The 19884-nt window shown below is 37.6% G+C and overlaps 1 protein-coding gene across 2 annotated transcripts in view; it reads left to right on the forward strand.

Annotated features, from left to right (window-relative positions):
• PIK3C3 (phosphatidylinositol 3-kinase catalytic subunit type 3) overlaps positions 1–19884 on the forward strand; it is a 119269-nt gene that overhangs the window by 61510 nt on the left and 37875 nt on the right. The window contains exons 13-16 of one of the 2 annotated variants that reach the window (XM_045187699.3): positions 4270–4337; positions 12870–12975; positions 14506–14631; positions 17557–17688. In XM_045187699.3, the coding sequence (XP_045043634.1) occupies positions 4270–4337; positions 12870–12975; positions 14506–14631; positions 17557–17688 (432 nt within the window). The remainder of the gene's footprint in view (positions 1–4269; positions 4338–12869; positions 12976–14505; positions 14632–17556; positions 17689–19884) is intronic. The other variant, XM_024580679.4, reaches the window with a different exon arrangement.

Here is a 19884-nt window from a genome sequence, read left to right on the forward strand (position 1 = left end):
ATGGAGGCCCTAAGACCAGAGCTTAAGTGTGTTTGAGAAGCAGAGCCAGTGTGCCTCGCTCTGTGGACTGAGCAAAGGCGAGCATGGCAAAAGAATGACTCAGAGAAAGAGCAGGAGACAGTCATGCTGGGCCCTGTAGGCCATGGCCTCAAATGACTTCTACTTGGAAGTTACTGAAACAATCCAGGTGAGATTTACTGGGGGCTTGAACCAGTGTGGTTTTACATTGAGATGGTGAAGAGGTGATTGGATTCTGAAATCCAATGTTCAGAATAGAGTTTTGCACACTACCTATCACTCAAAATTTCTAGGCTAAAAATAAAAATAGGCTTTATATATTTCTTCTTTTTTTGAGATGTTATTTATTTTTTAGAGAGGGGGAAGGGAGTGAGGAAGATAGGGAAAGAAATGTTGATGTGTGAGAGAAACATTGATTGGTTGCCTCCCACATATACCCCAACTGGGGACCGAGCCAGGAACTGAACCTGTGACCCTTAGGTTCACAGGCCGGTGCTCAATCCACTGAACCACACCAGCCAGGGAAGTTTTTTTGTATTTCTGATACTGTATTTCTTTTTGACTGATGATCATTTCTGTTTACATATCAGTGACTATGCTGTTTAAGCTGTTTTACCTTTTCTCAGCTCAGTAGTTCTTTAAAGGGTACAGATAATCCAAGCTATTCCAGAAATCAGGAATTATTATTATGTTAAAATTATTTTATTATTTATGCTTTTACAGTTGTCCGAATTTTCCCCCCTTTCCCCCCCTCCACCAATCGCCCCCCTCTTCCCTTTCCCCTACCTCACTGCATCAGCAGCCATCACCTTTAAGATATCTAAGCAATTTTTAGGGGTATCAGGGTGAAATCCAACAAAGCTGAATTCCCTCTTGTTACCTTTACAGATAACTTTCTTGTCTCCTCCCCAACACCTGAGGAGTGTCTTGTCTGCTTAACCTTTCCTTCCCTGTTTCTCTTGGAGTTTTAGGAAACCACTAAGCATGTCTGGACAAATGTTTAAAAATAGAAACTCAGTTAAGCTCATTGTCCAAATATGGTCATTTTTCATAAATTCCATGGAATCTTGAATAGAGGACATATTCCTCAATTTTGGAGTACATCATTGTTTATATGTCACTAGAGTAAGCTTCTATACCCTTCCTGATTTTTTTTTTAATGCCTTGATCTGTTAAAGAATTGGATAAAATTCCCCCTTGTATAATGGTGAAATTATCAAATTCTCTTTATATTTCTGTTGCTGTTGACTTTAAATATTTTGAGGCTGTTTTATTAGGAATGTTCAAGTAATGAATCTTTTATCACTGTTTAGTAGCCATCTTTATATCTAATTATGATTTTTGTCTTAAAGTCTGGTTTGTCTGATATTAGTAGAGCTTTGTATTGATTAGTATTCACCGGTATGCTTTTTAGTTCTTTCAATACGTTGTGCCTTTTTTTTTTTTTGGTTTATCTCTTAAAAACTTATAGGTTTTATTTTTTTAATCAAGTTTAACACTCTTGTCTTTTAACTAGAATTTTTTTACCCCATTTGTTTTTATTGTGATTAGACCTATGTTTGGATTATTTCATTATCTTATATGGTACTTTGAAGTTTTTTATATCTTTTTATTTTCTTTCTTTCTTTTCTGTGTTTGGCTGGATCTCCTCCTTCCATCTCTACCCCCAGTTTAGGGGTCTATATCAATTCTATTGCTGGCTATTATAGATATTTTTATATCTATTCTCTAAGTCTGGCATAATCAGTATTGCCCTTTTCTAAAATTGTACTTCTATGTAATTTTCATTCATTGATTTAGTTCTATCTTATTTAAACCCCAAAATGGATAATATTATTGTATACAATCAATAATTACTTAGAGGCACTTACTTGTATCCTTATTCACCATATTTTAATATCTCTGAACTTCATTATGAGATCATTTTTTGCATAAAGAACATTCTTGTGTTTTAAATTTTTAAAATATTGTTCATCCAAATTGAGTTAAAAATTTTACAGTCTGTATTTCCTGCTTCACAACTGTTTTTAAATGTAAGACTTCCCTATTTATGCTATTTAAATAATTTTTAATGAAAATATAGTGTCAAACACATTTTCTATTTAAATTGTATATCACTGTATAAAAGTATAGTGTCTTTCTCATATAGTCAAAGAAAAACTTTAGGCCTAGATTCATTCTACTTGTTAAATTTATGAATTCAACATTACATACTGGCTTTCTAATTGAGGAGTTTCCTTACTGGGCTCTTAAATGTAGCACTTTTATACCAAAGTGCCCAGGTTTTAGCTCTAAAATTGGATGTAAGATTCTTGCCACCTCTGAAAGTACTGGCATATCTGCTTTGTAGTAACAACCTCTTATTAGCTCTAGCTTAACTTTCATAAGTACCACTATTGCACTGAAACTTCTAATGCATCGACTTCTACCCTTTTCTTTGTTTATCATCCCCCTTTAATATTTGCTTTTCTATGAACATAGCTTTTATTCCATGCCACGTTATTTTAATCATTCTTTTATTAGTACCTTCAGTTCCCCTGGCAAATCTTAACTCTTGATAAAGGAAGTGAGTACCTCATTCCTCTGCGCCTGATCACTGCTGAAGAAAAGAACAGGCAGCACGTTGGTGCCATTATAAATTCCTGAGCACAGCACCGTCTGCTGTCACATTTCTCTGGTTGCGTTGCTGTCCCTGCTCTGCAGTGACTCGTTCCTTCCTTCCCTACTCTGTTCTTCATGCGCTGTCTCCCCGTCTCCAGATGACAGTTCTGCTTCAGCCTTAATAGAAACAAGTAGAAGCCACTAGGTAAAAATGGTCCCAATTTCTCATCACCGGATTTCCAGACATGACTCGCTTCCCGTCCTTTCCTTACGTTTTCTTACCCAGCAGAAATATCATTCTCTTTTAAGGTATGCTGTCTTCTTTTCCTTGTAGAAGTGTTCAAATACATGTCAATACCTTCCATCTTAGACATTCAGAAATGAAAAAACAAATTCTTCCTTGACACTACATCCCTTGAAATAGCACCTTATATTTTTACTTCTCTTCATGATCAAGCTTCTCCAAGGAGTTCTTTGTACCCCTGACTCTCTCGTTCCTTTCTCTCTGTCTTTACGTCTTTAGCACATCGTTCTGGCTTTGCTTCCCATCACTATATTAAAACTTACTTTGCTAAACTCATAAATGACTTTAATGTTTGTAGTTGTCGTAGTTTTTAGTTCGTCTCAGTAGTATTCAGCAAAGTAAAACACTCCCTCAAAAAACCCAGCTACTCTTATGGTTTACACGACTCCATACGTCCCTTGTTTTCCTCTTCACCTCTTTTTCTGTATACCCTTGCCCTAGGCTGTACTGATAAACGCAGATTTACATTTCTAGTGCATTTCTCTCACGTGAAGTTTGAGATTCATATATCCAAATGATCAACTCACTTGATGCCCCTTGTATATCTAACAGTCATTTCAAAATACAACTCCCTTTCCCCACCCTCTAGCCCATTCTTCACCTACAATTTTCATCTGTGATGTAACAAATCAAACCATTAATTTGGGAGTCACTGCCAATGCCATTCTTTTCTTCCTGCTTCCTCTTTCTTTATCAGCAATTCCTAGTACTATGCTTCCTGTGTATTTTTTAAAAATCTGTCTACTTTACCCACTTTCACCATTCAGCCTTCTGGGCTTCTGATGTCAGGTCTGTAACTGAAGTCATTTTCATAAAATGTAAATCAGATCATCTTACTCTCTCAAGATTTTTTGTTGAGTATCGATTGCTTTGGGGAAAAAATCATACTCAGTACTTTGACCTTAAAGGTCTTGCAGACCCTGTCCTTTGCCTATCTTTTCAGCCTCCTTTACGCTGGAGTCCACTCTGTTTTAGCCACATTGGGCCTTTGCAGACAGTGTCATTTTGGTCTTGCCTAAATATCAGATCCTCGTGGCCTTTGCTGACTTCCCAATCTAAATTATTTCTGTGACTGTTTCTGTAATGTCTGTCTTCTACAGTAAATGTTAAGTTCTCAGTAGACAAGGAACCCTGAACCATTACACCCCTGCCTCTTAGATAGTGTAGCCTGGGTGAGAATAAGTGTCTGATGGAGGGATAGAGGGATACATGGATGCCTGGAATCAGATCTGTGACATACGATGTATAGATGAAAACTGATGGGCAGATGTAGACTCTCTCTTATTTTCTCCTTGTTGATAGCAGATGATAATATAACATATAAATGTTTCTTTTAATTTTTTCAGCAAGATCTCTGCACCTTCTTGATATCAAGAGCCTGCAAAAACTCAACACTGGCTAATTATTTATACTGGTATGTGAAAATAATTTTTTCTTTATTTGCTTACCAACCTTGAGGACTTTTCCCCCCACACTATAAACATAAAGTCAGTTTAAATTAAGATATGAGCAATCATACCTTATATATCTAACCGTTTTCCTTTATATTTGTGTTCATGGAAATGCTTGTTAGCGCCACTGTTTCTCTTCCTTTCACTAACTTTCCAGTATCTGAGATGAAATTGGGTAAAGTAATGAGTTTTTTTCAATTTGATATCTGTTTGCTTTTTGTGGTATCTAAGCAGTTTGATACTTCAGAGTCCCTTAGCAGTGTGCATTTCACATTATTTACAAAAACATTGGAATCACAGAAATGAGGAGTGGGAATTTAACGTTATTTATTTTATAGATGAAACAGAGGCAGAGGCATGAAATAATTGAACTTGGTAGAACCTGCACTAGGATTAGATCATTTACCTAGTACTTTGCCATTTAAAGAGTACTTTCAGTGACCTTTTCTCACTTTTCCTTGTGCAGTTAAACAGGGCAAGCACAAATACCTGTATTGTACAGGTCTCTTTAGTTGAAGGAAAGAAACTAAGGCACAGGGAGGCTAATTGACTGTTTGAGACACAATTAATATGAAGTATGGTTCCCTTTATCTGTCACAGAATTCTAAATTGTAAAGGACAAGAAACTTAAGCCACAATGAAATATTGTAATTCAATTTAAAAAACTAGCAGTCGGGTTAAGCACTGTGACAAGGAAGCCTTACCCAGTTTTACCGAGCAAACAGGGAAGGGCCCGCTGGCTCAGCGCCCCCTGGAGCCCTCTGAGAGAACATTAAAAACTTCTTGGCATACTTGGTATTTGTTAACTATTGAACTGGTCTCTGATCTAGTCTCACTGCTCAGTTTACTGTGTTGACCCAAACAGTACAAACGAAGAGATGTTCATTCTGAAAGCTCATTATTTTTTAAGAAAAATGGGGCATTTTGAGCTCAATGACAAAATTTTTAAAACACTCTCTTGTTTTACACTGATTTTTAAAAAACTGTCCAATTGGTCAAATTAAGCCTTAACTTCGTTCTCCCACTTTCCAGACCCAATGCGATCGTGGATACTGCCCGGGTAGCCGATGAATAGGTAACTGAATTAAAGGGCCCTTTACAAACACAGGTGTCCGTGATTTACATGAACAATAAATAATTGCTTAGTTTCAGCCTTTATGGTTCTCTTTACAAACCATAAAACTGCTACCAGTTATCTGAACTAAATTTGTCATTTTTACCCACTTTGGGCCCTGTGATTTTTTTCTTCCTGTTGGCCTCAGTAGGAAGAAAAATAGTTCTTGCTTTTACTTTAGCAGTTTAATATAATATTCATAAAACTACATTTCCCTCACAGTAAATTTCAGTATGATCTTGAAAATACACCCACAAAATGTTTTGGCTAGTTGTTAATCACCATTACTTTGAAATATTTACTTAGAAATTCTCATATTACCAAATAGCAACTATTTCCTTTTAATGCAACCTCTTGCTTCCTAATGTTCCCCATATTCCAATCTGAATTCTTAACTGCATGTCTGTTCACTGGTGTTAGGAAAAATATTTTCTCATGCAAATCTAGGTAAATATTGAAAAGGAAATTAAAAAATGTGGGCATGTTGTCATGTTTTTGAGTAAGTTCTTATAAGCCTCTTAGGTATTTTAAAATTAATATTTTATATTTTTATATCATTTACTAAGAATTTCTTTATAGGCACTTTTATTTTCTTGCAGTTTTCATGGAAAAATATTTTCTGGCTCAGAATTTATAGAGTAGTTACTATTATAAGAGCTCTGTGGATATACATATCTGTGGTGTATTAAAATTATGTATTCTTTAGATTTGACTGTAGAGCAGATTTCACTGTAAGACACAAAATAAGCTGCGACAGAATATTTGATCTCTTATTTCAAGTAGGAAGAGTTTTCAAACCATTCCGAAAGCAACTGAACAGTAGGCAATCTCCTAGATGAGCGATTTCTAACAAGGCAACAGTTTCTCTTCAGAAAGGCCAATTTGTTTTCTTCGCAGATAATAAACAAAGTGCAACCCCAGCTCCCAGTCTTATAAACATTCCATCAAACTTAGATTTGATTTGTGGTTTTCCACTATATCTCTGATGTATTGAAGCAATAGTGTGTTACGTCTATTCTCTGAGGAGTAATTGTTTTTCCCATATTTACAGTCTGCATATTACATACTCAGAAATACTCAGGGGAAAAAGCTATTGATGTGGACTTCTGACTTTGGTGGACAGTGATTTTGTGACTGTAGGTGAGGATATGGGAAATAATTTCAAATAGTTGGTTTACAATGATTATTCTCTCCCTTCGAATATTGGTAGAATAGTATAAAGGTATTAATCAAATGTAACAAATTTAAATGTCACTCTAAGCTTACTCTATTACAGCAAATGCATTAAGATACAAATTTTAGTTGATCTGTTTTCTTTTGAACATTTTGAATTTCCTTTTTTATTTGTTCCTTTTCCAGTGATTCAGATGGGATTTTTGCTATGGCTGAATCCATCGGGGCCTATTGTTGTGCAGACAGTCCTCTTAAAATGAATAGTGTCAACCTTTTAAGCCACAGAGGGGAGTTAGTCTGGGATCTGTAAAGTGTTGGGCATCAGGATCTATAAATCGTTTCAGTGTTTTATTTTTACAGCTGTTCCAGCGTGTTGAAATTAAAAGTAAACTTTGGATGCTTTGACATGTTTTTCAATAACTTTTATGACCTTTCAAGGTAATAAAGTTTATTTACCCCACAAAACAAAGTCTCCAGGAAACAGGTAGCCCACTGGTACAGTCTTACAATGGGTGCCAGACAGTTTTGTGGGCCTTTCTACTTGAAGATGACAGATTTCAAGGGAATGCCTTGGAGTGCTTTGTGGAATCTAGCTTACAGTTCTGAACAGAGAATTGAGAAGTGATTCAAATCTACATTTTCTAGTCTTGATTTAAAATTTTCCTTCATATTCGGAAATGGCACTGTTATTTTTATTTTATAAAGACTTTCTCTTTGCCACAGAATGTTGGCTTGAATGACTTTGAGAGTGTTTGATACTTAAACCTGTATAACGAGCATCAGTCTGTACCCTCAGTCACTCAGACTCTGTAGCCATTGTGTTTACCTGGTGGTCAGGAAAACCTGAACAGAGGAAGGGAGCCTGTGTGATGTGTCACCTGTGTTGCTCATTTGGAAATAAGTTTGTTGCATAAACCCACAGGAAAATACGATAAAGGTAGTGAGGTCACAGACAGCCAGGGACTTTCAAGGGAGAAGGATATAGATTGGATTTGAGTAGGGCCATATTGACAGTTTTATAGTTTAGAATTACTGTCTGTTTGACATTCTTAGGTGGTGTCCTGGAATGATCAAACATTGTAGAATGCTGTAAATAGGAAATACAAGTTTATCTTAACTGTTCTTAGCTTATTCACCTAGAACTGAGCTGTCCAATAAAACTTTCTGCAATGTTGGAGATCATTTACAATGTTGCATATATGTTCCCTGAGTGGTTGAAATGTATATAGTATGACTGAGAAACTGAATTTTTAATTTAACTTAATCGTAATTACTTTTATTTTAACTAATCATGTGTATCCTGTGACTCTAGAAAGCTTTCTTGATTCAAGAATACGTTCTCGAGTTTTGGGTTTAGAACTCCCGTTGGGGACATGATGTAGTGGACATAGTGTCAAATAGTGTAGTTCTTCTTACCCCTTTACAGAAAATTCTAGGTTATAAAACTCTGGGAACTATTTCTGTCAAATAGTGATAAGTAAGATAAATGATCAGCACAAGCTGTGTGAAAGGCTGTGCCTATTCTAGGAGGAGAAGGAAGTTGCTAAGACTTGCGAAGACTTCCTGGAGGCGATAGATATGTTGGAAGGATGGGTAGAACGTGCAGCGGTGGAGACAGGAAGGTGTTTCTGGACAGTATGGCAGCGTGACCCAAAGCACAGATGGCTGTTAGGGGATTGACCTGAGTAGAGTGTGAAGGCATACAATTGGGCATAGAGCAAGCATGAACCAGGAGTTTGGGCTAGAGACTTTTAAAATAGTGGAAAAGAGGGAACCATTGATGTTTTTGTTAATATAAGTGGGACATGGTAAAGGTAGTTTAAAGGGAAAAACTTAGAGTGATTGTATTGGGCAATACGGAGGTTTCTTTTTGGAGCTGAAGAGGCCAGGTAAGAGATACCTGCTGGTGGAATGCAGATGGGGCTGGCTGTACAGAACCATTGTGAGAGGCATCTTGTAGGGAAAAGTCAGTGGGGTCCGATGACAAATGGAGCATAAGTGGGGGAATGTGAGCTAGGGTTGGCTCTTGATGTACAGACCACAGATTAACACAAAGCATCAGTGGCTGTTCTAGGTGGAACTTAGTTTTCTGGTTTGCTTACAACCTCATTTCTCTTTTCTTATATTCAGGTGATTCATACATTTATGTTTCCACCTGACCTTTGAGAAAACTTGCATTTACAAATCCTGCTACATGAGAATTTCCAGCCCAGATGCCTGGAATACTCATAGTATCTTCGATAGGGATAGAAAAATAACTCATTTAGTGTGATAACTTCAGTTTTATGCAGATTTGTTTAAAAATGACAAGCAATGCCTTTGAAAAAGGGCCTGCTCCTTGAAAATTAGGATAGGTGAATGTAGAAGCAGGCTGCCTAATGAGATGCACAGGTGTGTTAAAAGGAATGTATATACATATTTGAAAATCATCAACTTTGAGATAATGGTTAAATCCGTAAGATTGGAGTCATTTATTCAGTCGACAATAATATATTGAGTATTATGAGCCAGGTGTGGAAGTGTTGAGGGTATAGTGTGAACAAGACAGGTACGCTCTTGGCTCTCATGGAATTTACCTTCTACATGGCCAAATATACTTTTTCCCAGAAATAGTACAAAGGAAGTAGGTGGCTGTGACTTGAGATTTGTGAACCACTATGAGGGAACAAGGTTGAAAAATTTCATGTGGCCTTTAAAGTAAAACAATGTGATGAGAGTAAGCTTTATATAGCAGAGAGAATACTGACCTGGAGGCCCAGACCCCTGTGTTCTGATTTTAGCTCTAAAATTAACTGATTGCACCACTGTGGGCAAGACACAACCCCTCTAAGTTTCACTGTTGATAAAACAAGCAGGTTGTTCTAGATCTGTGACTTGCAAACTATGGGGTTGGCCAAAAAGTTTGTTTAATTTTTTCCAAACTATGGCTCTAGAAGCACTTCTTTTGAAACAGTTTTGTTAGATTGTATGGTGACAGCTATAATATCAGAGTGCAATAAAGAAGATAAATTGGTAAATTTTTGTGCAGCCATTTTAATAGTAAAGATGGAAGAAGATACAAACATTTTCAGTGTGTTATGCTTTAATATTTCAAGAAAGGTAAAAATGCAACTGAAACACAAAGATTTGTGCAGTGTATAAAGGTGCTATGACTGATACAACACGTCAAAAGTGGTTTGCAAAGTTTCGTGGTACTATTGACATTTTGACCAAATAGTTCTTTGCTGCCGGGCTGTCTTAGGCATTGGAAGATGTTAGCAGCACCCCTGGCCTCTACCCACTAGAAGCCAATAGTGGGAGATAGCTGACATACTCAAAATACCCAAATCAATAAAGTTATTGGTGAAAATAAAAACAGTTTGCATGACATCGATGTAATCTGGCAGCCAAGGAGAGTGGACTGGAATGCACATGTGTGAACAACGATGACTTCACTGTACTAGTCAGTGGGTGCAGTAGCTGCCTTTAAGGGAGCATGTGTACTGTGTGGCCATCACATTAAAAATGACTGAGCTAGTAAAGCAACAGATCTGCATCATATTTTGCGTTAAGCTTGAACATTCCTCTGTGGAAACTACTTGGATGATTCAGAAGGATTTTGGGGACAATGCAATGAGTGCAATGCAAATAAAAGTGTGGAATAAACACATCAGAGATGGTCGAGAACCTGTTGAAAGCAATCCACATTCTGGAAGGCCTGCAACAAGCAGAACACCTGAGAATGTTGAATGTGTACAGGCTGCAATCAACAAAGATCAGTGACTGATAGTGCAAGAATTAGAAGCAGATCTGGGGATTCCAAAAACTATTATGTCCAAGGTTTTGATACAGGATCTTGGCATGAAACATATCATGGCAAAATTTATATTGCAGCTTCTGCTACCAAAGCAGAAGGAACATCATACTTTAATTGCTAATGACAAGATTCAAACCGCTACCAACAAACCATATTTCCTCAAGAAGGTCATAACTTTGTAGGGGACTGAGGCATCATAGTCCTATATGCAATGTTTCTTGTGTCTCCTGTCTTCCTCAGTAAATGTCTCTGTTTTTCATAGTACATGGCTAGATACTTTCTGGAAAGACCTTGTACATTATGATCCACTGAAATCAACTTAAAGGTTCATAGTCCAGCATTTGTCATTTAAAGGAAAAAAAATGGAACTTATTTTGTGTTACGCACCTGTGTGCACCTATATGGCCATGTGTACCTATATGGCCATGTGTACAAAATTGCGATGGGAACCCCTGAGCACTATTAGTGGGATTGTAAATTGGTGCAGCCACTATGGGAAAGTGTGTGGAGGTTTGTCAGAAAATTAAAACTAGAACTACCGTGTGATCTAGCAATTTCACTTCTGGGTATTTGTCCAAAAATCAGAAACACTTGATTTGAAAACATATATGCACCCCTATGTGCATTACATTATTTACAATAGCTAAGATATGGAAGCAACCGAGATGTTCATCAACAGATAAATGGATTCAGAAGTTGTGGTATATCTGTAGAGACAGAGATAGAAATAGAGATAGGGACAGAATGGAATATTACTCAGCCACAAAAAAGAATGAATCTTTCTGTTTGCAACAACATGGATAAATCTGTAGCAGGGGTCTCCAATCCCCAGTTTGTGGACCAGTACCTTTCTGTGGCCTGTTAGGAACCTGGCCTCCGGGGAAGCTCGCCTGAGCTCCTCCCCCTGTCTCCACCCACTCCTCTCCGCCCCTGCCCCCTCCACAACAGGAGATGAGAGGTGGTGAGCAATTGAAACTTGCCTGAGGAGCTTCACCTCCTGAACCCCCACCCATGCCTCAGCTCCATCTCCTGCCCTCCCCCAACCCCATCCATGGAAAAACCGGTCCCTGGTGCCAACAAGGTTGGCATCCGATGACTTAGAGAGTATTATGCTAGGTGAAATAAGTCAAAGACAGATACTGTGTGACTTCACTTATATGTGAAATCTGAAGGTCAGAACAAGTGAGCAAGCAAAGCAAACTCGTAGATACAGAGAACACAGTGATGATTGGCAGAGGGGAAGAAGATGGAGGGATGGGTGAAAAAGGTGAGGGGGGTTACGAGGTACCAATGTCCAGTTGTAAATGTCATGGGGATGCACTGTTCAGCACAGGGAGTATAGGCATTAATATTGGAGTACTGTATGGTGGCAGGTTACTGTGATTGTTGTGGTCACTTTGTTGAATCGCTGTGCTGTTCACCTGAAACTAATACAGTACAGTATGTTGATTACTTAAAAAAAAGCAACAACAGGAACACTGGATTAGAGGAGCTCTAAAATGCAATCTAGATCATTGCTTATATGATTATACAATAGTATAAGCAGTTTAGGTCTAACATTTAAAATATCTTTATCTCTCTAGGACCACAATGTTATTATGATAGAAAAATTTAAGGTTTCTTATAGATTCTTGAGAAATAGGACGATTGGATGGGAAAAGAAAAATCAATTTCAAATTTTATTCATCTTTCAGAAAAATGTCAATGAAGGAAACAGCTTCAGATGGTTTTCAGAATGACAGCCTTAAGTAATACCAAAAGACTAACATGGATCGTGAAAATAATCTTGATCTTGAGTTACCTGATAGATGTGTGAGCTTAGGTGGTTTCTGAGGGTGTTGAGGCTCTGTGTCGGAGATTTGCAACCTCTTTCAATCTTGGGGCACACATAAACTAATTACGGTAATTCTGCAGCACACCAAAAAACATATTTTTTGTCAGTTGGACAAAAAACAGGTATAATTTTGATTTTCATTCATACCAGATGACTATTGTTGTGTTGGCTGTTGTCATATTTTTATTTGACAATCTAAGGGAAAGTAGGTCAGTGCCCCTGACCAAATAGTCAGGTATTGCATGTTTTAGAATTTCTTGTGGCACACCAGTTGAAAATTAATGCTGTAGGTACTTTAGAAAGAAATAGGAGAAAATGTTTTGATACCAAAATTTTTAGAAAGTCTAGGATATTGTGCAAATTAAAACATTACTGTTACTGATTTACCTTTTATAGATAGTTGTATGTGTTGTTTCTTACATTTCTACTTTTAAAAGAGCGATGATAACATATCTCATTTCTCCCACTTAATTATTTTTGCAAATGTGAATTAAACTTTTAATGGAAAGTCATAAATATTTACAAAATGAATCTGAGCTTCCTTTCACATCATCTGCGTGACTAAATGTATTTTTAAGGTATGTGATAGTGGAATGTGAAGATCAAGATACTCAGCAGAGAGACCCAAAGACCCACGAGATGTACTTGAATGTAATGAGACGATTCAGCCAAGCTTTGTTGAAGGTAATCATTTAATGTAGGGGTTGACAAACCGTGCATGGACCGGATACTGCCTGTTGCCTGTTTTGGTTTGTCCTCTGAGCTGAAAATGGTGTTTATATTTTCAAATGGTTGAAAAAAGTCAAAAGAAAAATAATATTTTGTTGTGATAGAGGAAAGTTATGTGAAGGTCAAATTTCAGTGTTGATAAGTAAAATGTTATGGGAACCTAGTTGTGCTTTTTGTTTTCATATTCTTTATGGCCAGTTTTGGCCATAAAGCACAGTTTTGGCCAAATAGCAGTTGAATAGTTGGACTGGAAAGGTCAACAGGACTAAAGAATTTATTCATTTGCCCTTTATGGAAAGTTTGTTGATCCCTGATTTAATGAAGCAAACTTATCCATGGAACAAAAATACCTCAAAGCTTTGCCTTTTTATTTCTATCTCTGTTTACTATTTTTATTTTCAAAACTAGGTACGTTCCTAGAATTTGGCAGTGGTTTTATTACAGATAATGGTCCTACTGCAGATACTTTGTATATAACATATATTTTTCTTTATTAAACAGTTTTTAGAGATATGTAAAGCCATTTTTCCCTCGGTGTTTATGTGACTCTTAAACAGTGTCACAGTTCAGCCAGCGGAGGGTGTGTGGACAGTGAAAAGAAAACTCACATTAATCTGTGTTTTATGGAAATATTTTACTTCATAGCATCTTTTATCTTTGTTCAATGCTTCATGTTATTAAATACTTAAATCACCTCTTATTGAACTCCTAGAGACTAAACTTTCATGTAGTTCTCAGAGCTCAGATTGTCTCTACATCCAACTGATTAGCAAATAAGCAGTTGGTACTCTTTCTAGTCCTCAGTTCTGTCATTTACATTTGTTACTCTGTGAAGAAATCTCAGTTCCTCTGAACTCAAACTTTCTCATCTTCAAAATAAGGATGCTAATATTTGCCCAGCTGCAAATACTGGAAGATTAAATATGGAAGGGTATTTTATAATATTTTATGAACTAGGAATCTCTAACCTAAATCTTTATAGCATTTTGTTCTTATGACTTTTATTAATCAAGTATGCAATACGTTGCTATTTGAGGAATTTACCCTTTTCGGTAGATTTTTAGTCCTCGAAGATAATATTGTTTCTTCCATATCCTTAGCACTTTTGTGAGTCTTCAGAAAAGTGTCTGGATATTTATTTGAATCAATGAGTGAATGCATTTTGGGTGAATGAATTCTATCTTGTCACATGGTTTTATATGTGAAAAAAAGTGCTGTTTTTGATAAACTCTGGTATTTGCTGAAGACTCAGGTAATATTTCAACTATAGAAGAGTTGGTTGTGTTTAACTAAGATAACAGGAAGAGTTGGTGGTATTTAACTAAGGTAACAGGTTTCTCATTATCTCTGAATCAAGATAATTAATCTTTTTCAATTACAGTTTGTATTGAAGTTTGAAGCTATTAGAATAAATAAAGATCGCCCATGCTATTAAAGAGACCCTGATCATTATGCTACGTGCAACTAATTTTCCTTTCCATTGAGTCCCTTCAGGGGGATAAGTCTGTGAGAGTGATGCGCTCTTTGCTGGCTGCTCAGCAGACATTTGTAGATCGGCTGGTGCATCTCATGAAGGCCGTGCAGCGTGAGAGTGGGAATCGCAAGAAGAAGGTAAACCTGTGGGCTGTGCTTTCTGTTCATAACTAATAATGTCTTGGTATCATAAAATTCTGAGTTTTGGTACTTTCCTTTTGGATTGATATCTTTTATCAAAATCTTATGTAATTTCAGAAATAGGAACACTTAAAAGTACTGATTATGTATGAGATTCTGTTTTATTATGCGTTTATGTATATTGACTTAATCATCACAGCAACTCTGTAAATTAGGTATTGTTATCCCAATTGAAAGGAGAAGTAGGAATAGAGAGGTTAAGGTAACTTGTCCAGTGTCCTCAGCAAGTGTTGGCCTTGGGATTGGTACCCGGACCTCTGAGTCCATATTTTTATCTACAGTGTTTTAATTGGCTCTTATTTTAGAGTCTTGGCATCCTAGAATAGAGTCCATTTGACATGGAAAGGACCTCTAGGGGTCATTTAGATTGAAACCCTTCAGTAAAAATGAAGGTCCAAAGTGACTAGCTGGAACAGCATTGACTTTGAATCTGTTTCCACGGCTAGTACATTGATCTTTCTCTCGACAGTGAGGTTTCTGCTTGATGAGAACAGATGAGTATCTCTTCTTCATATGTCGTTATTAAATGAAGGGCTTTCTTCATATGTCGTTATTAAATGAAGGGCTCACTTGATACCTTCTCTTTACCTAATCCCATAAGAGACCGGTCTTTCTAGGTGACCTTGGTTAAACAACAAATATATGTTACTGTTGTTCTTCAGGCTGTGAGAGGAGAGTGGAGGAGGGAAAGCAGAAACATTGAGTCAGAAGCTCAAAGGTAGGGATCGGGCCTGAGGAGAGCTGCTAGGTGAGATATGTCCATGGGATAATGTTGACAAGGGTAGGAGGGAGAAAACAGGATACAGAGAAACACGTTTTTATGTGTCAAGTGGGTAAAACAAATGATACTGTCATTGCTATCTTCTTTCCATCGGACCTCTAGTTTAGGAAAAACTCTTGTTAGAGGAGGCTTCTGAGTAGATGTATGTTCAACTGATGTTTATTAAAAGGCGAAGCTTTTATTTTGCTTATTAAGTAGTCTCTCTTGGTCGTGCTTTAGATAATGATAGGCATTCATTTGTTCTATAAAGACGTATTGCATGCCTACTCCATGCCAACCACTTTTCGAGGTTCTGGGGTTACAGCAGTAAACATAGAAGCCCCTACCCTGATGGAGCTTACATTCCTGTTGGAGGAAAAAGTAAACAAAATAAATGAGTAAAATATCTAGCATGCTCCATATAACGCTGTGTGCTATGGGGAAAAAGAAAGCAGGAAACGGGGACCAGAAGGGCTGGGTTCTTCTCAGCAGAATGGTCAGGGAAAGCCGCACTGAGAGAAGTTGACATTTGAACAGAGACCTGAAGCAGGTGAGGGAACAAGCCACGTGATATCCAGAGAAGACTGTTCCACCAGAGGAACAGCGGGGACAAGGGCTCTGGTGTGGGAACAAGTGTGACATGTCTGAGATACAGGAAGAAGCCCAATGTTTTTAGAGCAAAAAGGGTATAGGGAAGAGTAGTGGGCGATGAGGACAGAGGACAGAAAGAAATACTAGGGAGGCGGATGAAGTAGATCCATGTAAGCCATTATAAGGACTTTACTTGAACATTCAGTGAGAATGGAAGCTGTGGAAGGTTTGGACAGAAGAGTCATGTGATTTGACTCTTGGAGCAGCAGCACTCTGGCCTGTTTGATAAGAAACTGCACAAGGCTGAGGGTGAAGAACAGGAGCGGTCAGGAGGCTGTTGCAGGAGTAGAAATGCAAAAGGGTGTTGGCTTGGACCCCCGGGCTTATAGCGCTGGAGGTGGCCCAGCTGGATTTCCCACCCTTCTCGTATTATCTGATTTCTGGTTATTTTATTGTTTATTAGCATACCAACCAGAAATTGGTTATGAGAGGATCATTGAAAATTCAGAGTAGTTGATGTTATTTTAATGCTAGTTGTACATGTGTTGGTACATTTCATTAGGAAGATTTACTGATTGATTTTGGTAGGGGATATATAGAAATTTATACCAGTCTTCAGTTGATTTTAGCTTTCCATGATTCAACAGGAGCATTGGGGTATTACTAAAGAATAAAGAATTACTAAAAATTTAATTTTGCATCTTGATGGTCCTTGAAACATTTTTGTGAACTTCCATCTCACTGGTTCCGGAGTTCTCTCCTTTGAGGTGTACATCCTTTCAGAAGTATCCCAGCTGGAGTGCTCTATGCTGCTGGGAGTGACAGGTCAGGCTTTCCCCTCAAGAACAAGCTCACCTGTTCAGAGAACACTTGACTCTCACAGCATTCAAAGGAAATAAGATTGTTCTTTTGAAATTGAATGGCAGGGCTTGGTCTGAATATGATAGATGTTGCTAAATGACGAAGTTAGTTCACTGTGACTTGAAATCTTGGCTCAATGCACTATGTGTGTGAGCTGAAGAAATTCATAAGGTATCATAAGTGATAATACCTTAGGAGAAGTTTGATCAGAGTCAGTGAACAGTAAAAGGTAGGGTCCAAGTTTTTTGCTTAATATTCGGTCATGCAAAAATTAAACTTAAGATGAAATTAGTTTCTCTTTGTGGCTTCACAAATCCTTTGAAAACAGAAATCGAATCTTTAAGTCTGGCTTGAGTATATTCCGGATTCTTGGATGCAGCGAGAGAAGCGCATTTCCCAGCCTTGTGAGAGTCCAGCTCTTCCGAGTCAAAGGGCCCCTCCCTTTAGAGTGAGTGTGCTGCTGCTGTCCGCTGGGCTGTCAGTACTTGGGTCTCACGCACACACTGTCTGCTCTATGTTACTTTGCACTCGTTTTTGTGGTGCTTTACAGATATTTTAAAGTTAACGGAATCAGTCCTTATGTCTTTACTGTGTTTTATAAACTACTTTTTATTTTAACCTAATTAATTCTTTCTGACTTGTTCCCCTAGAATGAGAGACTACAGGCATTGCTTGGAGACAGTGAAAAGATGAACTTGTCAGATATGGAAGTTATTCCATTGCCTTTAGAACCCCAGGTGAAAATTAGAGGAATAATCCCAGAGACAGCTACACTCTTCAAGGTAATTGTGGTGGATCTTTAACGTCGGTGATTGAGACCTTGTTCTTCAGAGCTAGAACAGACACACTACTTTGAAAACCAGTACATTGCAGATAATATCTGCGATTTTATTTGATTTAGTAAATGCTAGGGGGGAAAAGGTACATTTTATTTTGATTTAAGATCTTGTATTACCAGTAGGCATTAAAGTATGAAATGTGTAAAATATTTTTATATACCTGGGTTGTTTTAATCTTTAATTCTTGAACTATTTATTAATCAGAGCCACTCCTACTTTTTTTCCATGTGACCTTTTTTTTTTAAGTTAAGTTGAAAAAGTGACATTACCCATTTAGTTTATAAGTTCACATCTTAGATGTGGGTTCCAGTTAAACTTTTCTAACATTTCTCAACCTATCTGTTCCTATGACTTAAAATTTTCCTAAATATTTTAAAGTAGTACAGTGATTCTCTGTAGTCCTTAAGAGCACGCTAGGCGTTTCTTTTGGTCAGCTACCACTTGGGCAGTTAAAAACAGCCAGCAGATGACAGCGTTCTTCTCCAGTTGGGCCAAAGCACGGAGCATCGTTACCTGTGAAGCACAGTTATCCGCCAGGTGTCATAGTGAAAGGTCCCTGTGGAACAAGGTGCTTTAGGTTTTGTTATTCTGGGGGTAGAAGGGCATAAGTTGCACTGAGATGTTACTTTGCAGTAGATAGGAAGGGGCTCCTAGAAGACAACCTAGATTTATAAAAGGGGGTGTCGTGACAGTAAGAAGTAATTCAGCCCTGCCTGGGCAGCTCAGTCGGTTAGAGCGTTGTCCTGATATGCCAAGGGTGCGGGTGCAATCCCCCCTCAGGGCACACATGAGAACGAATCGGTGAAATCCTAAATCAGTGCAACAACAGACTGGTGTTTCTCTGTCTCATCTCTCATCCCCTCGGTCTCTGTATCTCTTCCCCTCTCCCTCCCTCTCCCCCCCTCTCCCCTTACTCTCTCTTTAAAATCAATCAATCAATTTAAAAAAATTTAAAAAATGAAATAGTTCAGATTTCTTTAAGGCTGTGTTTAAAGACAAAATATTTCAACATTCTTGAAAATCCTGAGTTAAAGTTTAGGGTTAGTGGTTCTCGCTTAGTAATGCTTAATCATTTTGTGTCATGAAGACTTCGTGTGTGTTAGGGAGTTACCCATGCTCGTGTCCCCTGCACTTTCCGCACACAATTCAGGGGCATCCGTGGGTTCTTACTGTCCTTTTATGTGCTCCTTAGAGCTGAGAAGGTTAGGGACCCAGTGTTCGGTATTTTTTAAGAGTATTTTGTAGACCTTAATTTAAGAGCCAAAGCCCGATCTTCATGTGGAGAGAACCCCTTAAGGAGCTGGGAATAGTATCGGTTATCCTGTGGCTGTCACCCGCTTGCTTTGATTTCAAGTGAGATCCGAATTTCAGAATCAGATCTGAATCTGAAAAGGGAAATTACTACAGAGCTCCTCTTGCCTACTATTTATCTTGAGGAATATCACTTCCAGTTAATTCTTCTTGACCTTTTGTAAACTAGGGCCCAAGGTAATTTATAAAAAACATTTTTGCCTGGGGTGATAAGAGGATAATCCAGATTTAAGATAATTTGAAATTCATAGTTTCAATTCACTAGAGGTTATATGTTCAAAACATACATTTTTGAAGCATTTTTTATTCCTTTTCCCCCAGCATTATATAAGAAAGTTTTTAAACTTAGAATAAAATCAAAATAATTTCTGGTACTGTAAATAACTGTACACCTACCACTTTGATTCTGTTAATTAAACATTTTATTGTGAGTGCTTTGTCACACATTTCTTCATTCCTCTGAGTGGTACTTTGTGCTTTATTTCTCATGGCCTGTGTAAACTAAGGTTATTAACATTTGTTTTTCTTATTTGTCAGACTCATTTCTTTTATTTTGATGATTATAAATTTCTCCAAGTTTCTATCTTACATAATTTCTTCACAGTAATCAAAACCAATAGGGCATATTTCTCAAAACAGTTCTTTGAACTTCCACCTCCTAAGTGGTAGCTTCAGGGTGCTATTCTGCATGAGGTTTTGTTTCTAAAGCGAATTCAATTATATGCTGATTTTTAAACATGCCCCTAGACTAAACCAGATTTCATCTAATTAAGGGAAAGATTCTGGAGAAAACATGTAGAATAAAGGATAAAGGTATTTGAGATCTCC

The sequence above is a fragment of the Desmodus rotundus genome, chromosome 10 (genome assembly GCF_022682495.2).
Source record: "Desmodus rotundus isolate HL8 chromosome 10, HLdesRot8A.1, whole genome shotgun sequence".
Lineage (NCBI taxonomy): Eukaryota > Metazoa > Chordata > Mammalia > Chiroptera > Phyllostomidae > Desmodus > Desmodus rotundus.